This window comes from Pseudophryne corroboree, chromosome 3 (assembly GCF_028390025.1).
Source record: "Pseudophryne corroboree isolate aPseCor3 chromosome 3, aPseCor3.hap2, whole genome shotgun sequence".
Taxonomy (NCBI): domain Eukaryota; kingdom Metazoa; phylum Chordata; class Amphibia; order Anura; family Myobatrachidae; genus Pseudophryne; species Pseudophryne corroboree.
This window is the reverse complement of record NC_086446.1, coordinates 713,430,713-713,438,402: the sequence shown is the minus strand read 5'-3', so window position 1 is coordinate 713,438,402 and position 7,690 is coordinate 713,430,713. Positions and strand designations below refer to the sequence as shown.

At 38.3% G+C, this 7,690-nt stretch overlaps 1 protein-coding gene across 1 annotated transcript; it reads right to left on the bottom strand.

Annotated features, from left to right (window-relative positions):
* Positions 1-4,334: 4,334 nt before the first annotated feature.
* On the bottom strand, positions 4,335-7,342 carry HMX2 (H6 family homeobox 2). The gene is made up of 2 exons (XM_063963758.1): positions 6,933-7,342; positions 4,335-5,578 (listed from the first exon to the last, which is right to left on the bottom strand). Exons 1-2 carry the CDS (start codon positions 7,210-7,212, stop codon positions 5,031-5,033), a joined length of 828 nt encoding a protein of 275 aa, XP_063819828.1. The 5' UTR covers positions 7,213-7,342; the 3' UTR covers positions 4,335-5,030.
* Positions 7,343-7,690: the final 348 nt, after the last annotated feature.

Genomic DNA, 7,690 nt, shown 5'->3' with positions numbered 1-7,690 from the left:
ATGTATATAACAAGAGGATGGAGACAGTAATCTGCAAGTACACTTTCTATAAATGCTAAAGTTAGTGTCACTGTTGTCTGAATGTATTAGTTCTCTATTGATGCTATACCTAATTATGAATAAGATGGCTTCTGTAAGAGTAAGATGTTTGCCAATTTAGTTCAATATAGACCATACCATATATATGAAGCATACTGCTCTGTTTTCACTCTTGTTTGTTGATTTGTTAAATAACATACATTTAACTCCAGCATTGTGGACCTGTGTTTGCTCCTAATACCTAACTAGATTATGTAAACCATAACCAAACTATATATATATATATATATATATATATATATATATAGATATATAGATATATATATAGATATATATAGATATCCAGAAAAAATGAGGCGGCACTCCAAGACTAGATAACAGTGAAGCCACTTTTAGTGAACACACATCAACGTTTCGGGGAACGTATCCCCATCATCAGGATACATTCCCCGAAAACATTGATGTGTGTTCACGAAAAGTGGTTTCACCGTTATCTAGTCTTGGAGTGCCGCCTTGTTTTTTCTGGATGTATGTGGCATCTATACCCAGGAGGGTACCCAAACAAGTTTTAATATTTGGGGTACAGCTGCTCCTGTGGAGTGCCGGGTTTGGACTTGGATATATATAATAAGTATATATACAGGTTGAGTATCCCTTATCCAGAATTCAAAATCCCACATTTTTGGTGCACCACTGAGATAATGACATATGTATTATATATAATCTTTAAATATATATATTTATAAATAATATATATAATATATATAATATTTATGTCATTATCTCAGTAGGGGACCCAAAAATGTGGGATTTTGAATTTTGGATAAGGGATACTCAATATATATATATATATATATATATATATATATGGATGCTGCGGTCCGGCACTCCCTGTAAGCCTTTTCAGATGCCTGTCGCTGGTGCCATCACAGTGTGGATTCCATAATATTGCAAAGGTGAGGCACTCATGCTAGTCTCATAAAGAAATGGACTACTGTCCTCAACTCTTCTGAAGAAGAGTTGAGGACAGTAGTCCATTTCTTTAGGAGACTAGCATGAGTGCCGCACCTTTGCAATATTATATATATATATATATATATATATATATAAAATTACTCCTGACCATATCAGGCTTCGGATGCAACAGTAGATCTATCTAATTGAATACATGCAACTTTATTTGTCACGCCCTTGCTGATGGCCCCAGACTTTTTGGCATATTCACATGCAGCCAGCTTAGTCACACACATGATGAGGGGCTGAGTCCTTGAAGCGTACCTACCATCTCCATAATAAACCAATTTAGTTAATTAGCAATGCTTAAAAAATTGTATGTTTGTAAAAAATGTAACAAAGCAGTAAATAAATTCATGTAATTTTGCTTTCATTTCTCTCTTCAAATGTATAGTTGAAGCATCCATCTTTGTTTTATACTGCTATAACTCCAGCTCAATCTCTCCCCTCCCCTCCTCTGTTACTGGAATTAAGGAGTGACTCCCAACAAAGACACTATCAAATAAAACACTAAATACTGTAAGTGACAATGTCATTAATTCTTGATGACATATGATAAGGATAGTTTCCCATTTACCTGTAAAACACCTTTAATCTCATAGTGGTAGGTCTGCCTTGCAGGTCTTCCTGATTCCAGAAACAAAGCATTATTACAGATGATCTGGTGCTTTTAGTTTTCATGTGTGTATGCTTTATCTGTCATGTATGTTTTTTAAGTGATTGCAAAAGTCTTGCCTTTGGTAATAACCAGTATATCAATTGATAGGCAATGAGCTATAACTTCATATGTGAAATTCCTACAGTACATGGTTGTTCTGTCCAGTGTAACCCTGTAGAACATGTTCATCATAATTAGTCCTGTATACAGATTCTACATTTTACAAAACATTAGATCAGTTTTAAGCAATCCATGGCTTTTGGGTGATTGTGGAACTATAAGTCTCAGCATAGCTGATCAGTGTGCAATCAGTGTAAAAACAACAAATTGCATAAACCTATTATTGAGAGACCAAGTACTTGTCATCAAATACTAAGTCAAATGAGGAACAGGTCTTCTCTCAGTAATGTTACTTAATGCAGGTGCCCAAACCTGGAATCCTTTATACTGGACAGAAAACTCCTTCTTGTAAATATTGCAAAGTTTATTCAAATAGAGCAATAAATAAATAAATACATAAATAAATAACAGTTTTCAATAATTAGTGAAATTCATAGTATATCATCTTTTGTATGGTATATGTTATTGTAATAGTATTTGAAAAAAAGGTATTTTATATTACAGGTTTTGTTTTTACACCTGATGCCTCTGCAGAATTCCCCACCTGATCACTTATTAGAATAATGTAGAAACTACAAATTTAAATACATTTTATCTCTATTAAAGACCATTTCAAAACCTATTTAGAACACATTGATAAGGTACACTAAATTAATTTGATTTAAAGATATGTGACATATGATTATTGATTTAAGTTAACAAAGACTGAGATTTGAATTGTTAAGCAGTTAATTACCTGGTCTTTACTTTTTTTTTTTTTTAGAGTAATTTGATAACTCAGTACTGTTCTATTTCTGTGACAGCAATTTTTATAATTGGGTGTGTTTGCAGCTGGGTTGCCAACTCTAAGTAAATTTAGTGATATCAGTTGTTTTGATAACTCAGTACTTTTCTATTCTATTTCTGTGACACCATTTTTTTTATAATTGGATGGGTTTGCAGCTGGGTTGCCAACTCTCAGTAAATTTAGTGATATTAGTTGTTTTGATAACTCAGTACTATTCTATTTCTGTGACAGCATTTTTTTTAAATAATTGGGTGGGTTTGCAGCTGGGTTGCCAACTCTCAGTAAATTTAGTGATATCAGTTTAAAATTAGAGCATAATTTGATCTGCCAGTAAATAACAGTCAGTAATAGAACAGACCCTACCTCAAATTGTATTAATGCACTCAAAAATGTGAGTGTGTAAGGGGCTGTACAGTATATCTCCAATTTTTCAATCCTAAATTAACATTTTGTAAATGTTTTGCTTTGAAACATATTTTAACATAGGGTAATAATATGTCAGTAAAAATGCTAGCTGGCAGTAAATATGTTATACATTTTTCTCTCAACGATATGTATAAGTATACTCAACAGTGAATTGCAGAAAGTCTTATTTAAACACCTTCCAAGAAATACGGTTATCCACCATAAACGTATTTCTGTTCTGTTGTATAAAGATTAACTATAAACCACAATATAATTGCCATTGAACACCCCCCTCCCCCCCCCCATGTTGATTAATTAATTTTCAACTTTCCAAAGCACCAAAATGTGTGATGGGGAAAAATATCTTTGTATGTATGTTTATATATAGGTTTATTTTGTGTGCATATTTATGTTGTTTCATTTGTGTTATGGATGCAGGATAATGTTGTATTTTTTTATTTGTTTTGTTTTGCATTTCTGCTTTATATTATATTCATACATTATATTTATACATTAGTTGTTTGATTATAATTTTTTTATTTTTAGCATGTTGCCACCTGTAATGTCGCATGTCACATTGTGACAAAACCCAGCGCCCTGCGCACAATTTATCGCACAGTTTGGTTCCTGCGGAAAGTCAACATGCAAATCGCTTCATTACAGGCAGAGCTGATTACCCTGACAATGATGATTTGGGAGGGGAGAGAGTGACACGTTTAATTGTCAGCCTCTCTGGGTCATTGCTTGTCTCCGGTTATCGTACCCACTAATGCTGATGCCTTAAATAAAACAGGTGGCTGGGTGCGATCGGCAATTTAATTAGCTCGTGCGTAAGTGGGGTTTGTTAAGTATTCTAGAGATTCGATAGTTTAAAATATCAGCATCATTATAAAAAGGAATTGGAACAAAAGAAAATCCTCAGATAGCATTTACCAGAAACGTTTTTAAAAGTGCATCGTATTTTGGTTATTCCTATTTTAAATATTAATCACAAAGATTAGAATTAGGATGTAAAATGTTTTGAAGAAATAGCATGAATAAATAATTTTCGATAATTATCGATGTGTTTTAACTATTACATTGCTACACGATGTATTTTTTGTTGTTGCTGCTTAAAATGACGGTGCCTTTATGTATATTTTTGTAACTTTAATTTGTAGCAATGTTTGCATTCAGTACTATACCAATATAAATATAAATGAATAAATAAATACTGCATAGATGTGTTCGAGTTTAGAAATTATGCCTGCATATGATATATTTGAGGCAATTAATCATAATAATTGAACTTGATATATTTCTTCCCAATGGTCGATGCTTCTCCAATCTCAGTAGTTAGACGATTATACATTTATTTTACTGCTGATAATACACGTTTCTTTGGTAAATATAGCTTGGGTATCGGATTAGCAAATCACCGTCTAGAAACATTTTCGTTGTGCTAATGACACATTCTTATCGTACCGGCTGCGATTTACTATTATTACTGTGATTAAAGGGACAATATTCACATAATCCACATTAGTGTACGTGAAATCGGATTAGTAACTCCACTCAGCATCCTCATCCACTCATTTCTACATGCGATTAGCCGTCAAGAAACCCATAGTACCAACGGGGATAAAAGTTATTATTTATTTTTAAAAAATATTATTTACATAAACACTTTTGTTCGCCTACACCAGGAACACGGGCAAGGCTGGGCACCCCCCGGCAGGGCAAGGGTTAATAATAACCTGTGTTTTCTTGTACGAGCAGCTCTCCAGAACACTTTAAGAGACACGTGGAATAAGGAAGGGGGCCTTGCTTTATATATATATGTGTATATATATATATATATATATATATATATATATATATATATATAGTCAAATACCTGTCTAAATAAATACATACAACATGGTGCTGCAAATAATGGTAGACACATACACATGGTGTATTTTCCTTTGTGGTCTGAGCACCCTAGCTGCTGGGGCTGGCAGCGGGGGAGGTGGGAGGGGGGCACAGTCAGTACTCCAGCTTGTTGTATAGGTTATACAGAGGTAGGGACATGTTGCTGCCTGGATAGTACAGGGGGGCTGGGAAGGCGATTGACCTGGGCACTGGCACCCTCAGAAGTGAATTGTCTCTGAATACCAGCGGCATCCCCACCAGAGTCTGCGCTGAGGCATGTGCCATGTTGGCAGCCTCCAGCTCAGCGGAGAGCTGCCTTTTCCATTTGTTCCTTCGGTTCTGGAACCAGGTCTTGACCTGGGTCTCTGTCAGCTGCAGGCTGGAGGCCAGGCAAGCCCTTTCCGAGCTGCTGAGATACCTCTTCATGTCAAAGGTGGACTCCAGCTGGTAGACCTGGCTCCTGGAGAACACTGTCCGGGTCTTCTTCTTGGCACTGCTCTGCCTGTCCCCAAGATCTCTCTGCCTGTCCGCAGGATCTCTCTGCCTGTCTCCTGGAAAGGGAGTGCTGGGGGTTAAATGTCTCTCCTTCTCCCCGGTATAGTCCTGCTGAGACGGAGAGGGCAGCTGGGTCCTCTCTGTACTGTGTGGTCCTTGTGCATTGTCTGCAAAGAGATAACCAAGTCACTGCACTGTCACCAAAGCATGTCCGTCAGTCAACGCGCACATTGTTCCCCAATTTGCTCTCCGCAAGTGCCTGTCGCGCGTTATGGGGGCATCTGGCGCGTAAAGCGTTAACCTTCCAGTTACAGGAACTAATTAATGCGACTAATAAGTGGAATTATTCAAACAAGTCGGGTTAATTTTAATTGCAATTATTTTATGTTTCATTTCACCTGAAGTCACCGCATGAAATTGGTAATTTCTCCACTTTTTTTTTAAATTTATTTATTTAATGCAATCGCAGAAATAAATGTCCAGTAACATTCAATTCATTATTTGGAATCTTCTGCACTGGCAAAACTTTGAAAGGCAAATAATTCACTTTCGCTGTTACTTGCCCAGAAAGAGATTCCGTAATAGTTCACTCTCCAGATCAATTAATCTCCCTGCAATTATTTTATAGCCCTTGTAATAAAATCGGAGATGAGTTTTGTCTTATTAAATACAATTAAACTTGTGCCTAGAAATGCAACGATGAGAGGATAGATAGATAGATAGATAGATAGATAGATAGATAGATAGATAGATAGATAGATAGATAGATAGATAGATAGATCAATAGATGATAGATAGGTAGATAGAGAGAGAGAGAGATCAATAGATAGATAGATAGATAGATAGATGACGGATAGATAGATAGATCAATAGATAGATAGATAGATAGATAGATAGATAGATAGATAGATAGATAGATGACGGATAGATAGATAGATAGATCGATAGATAGATAGATAGATCAATAGATAGATAGATAGATAGATAGATAGATCAATAGATAGATAGATAGATAGATAGACATTGCTGTTATCTTAACCATAATCTCCATTTGCTGTATATAAATACAATGAGCTGGCTGGAATGGAATTTACGCACACTATTTACTTAAACCGTTTGATGCTTTCCATAAACGAGACCCGGACAGGTGCTTGTCTGCTCGGGAGATAAATGGGAGCAGTGAACTGAGAATATTATCATGTATTGTAAATTATTTAGTGGAGGAAGCGCTGTCAGCCTAAAGATGAACCATCCAGATCCCAGGTCCCCAGTCCCCCTGCGCCTCCATCACCGCTCCTAGGGCTGCTGACATTTTCATCTGATCCTTTTACTGCCAAATATAAAACTGTACAGTACACAGCACTAAAATCCCAAAGCAAGCCGCCTAACACACACCCGCACATACCAGGAGGGTAAGTCCTACCACCTGGCTCTGCCTGCAGCTGCAGGGTCATCACAAGTGGAGAGCAGACCCCCCCAACCCACATATTCCCAAATACTTGGTGAAGAGCACATACTCACTGAGACAGGTGTGGGGGCTGTAGGTGTGGGGGGTTTGGTCCCTCGGCTCCTTGCTGCCTGATTTGGAGCAGAAACAGCGGTGATCCCTCCATCCCTCCTCCTGCTCTTCCTCGTCGGAGGAGGCGCTGGGGCTTGGCTCGCTGCATGTCAGGGATGCCCTGGCATAAGGCTTGGCACTTGCTCGCCCCCGGTTGGATGTGGTGCCGTGCAGGATGGACTGTATGGTGAAGCTGGAGAGTGTGGCTGGGGCGCACTTAGTGGCCTCTTCTTTGCTGCTCATCCTGAATACATAGGAAGGGAGAGGAGAGGATGAGGATGATGGAAATGCAGTGAGAAGAAGGTGTGGGGGCAGGAGGGAAGGGGGGTGCTTATTGTTATTATTTTTTATTGGGGGTGCCTTTGCTTCCAGTTTGCACACACAGCCTGCATCCCTCCCCTCCAAAGCACGAGTCCCCACTGATCTGCAGACTGCCTGCTGGCGTGGCTACATTTGCATGACATTCACAGCACCGCGCAGCCAATCACGGGCTGCAGACAGCCCCGGAAAAATTGAAATTCCATTGTAAAAGCATCGCTCCGTGCACCCGCTGTCAGGAATGGCTTGCAGTCTGTCCCCTGTGGGGTAACAATGGGCGTAGATGCGCTCCTGGAGGTACAGTATGGCGCTATTGCGCACAGGTAAGTAGCAATATAGGGAACACACTTTGCACTCTAGAATCTCGGCGCACTCTGGAAACAGAGGTCCTGTCCTCTCCCTT

Bases quoted from the DNA above. Each gene is read 5' to 3' on its own strand.
- HMX2 (XM_063963758.1), bottom strand. From the start codon at position 7,212: ATGAGCAGCAAAGAAGAGGCCACTAAGTGCGCCCCAGCCACACTCTCC. The intron at 5,579-6,932 runs GTGAGTATGTGC...ATCTCTTTGCAG, and splicing joins CAGCCCCCACACCTGTCTCA to ACAATGCACAAGGACCACAC.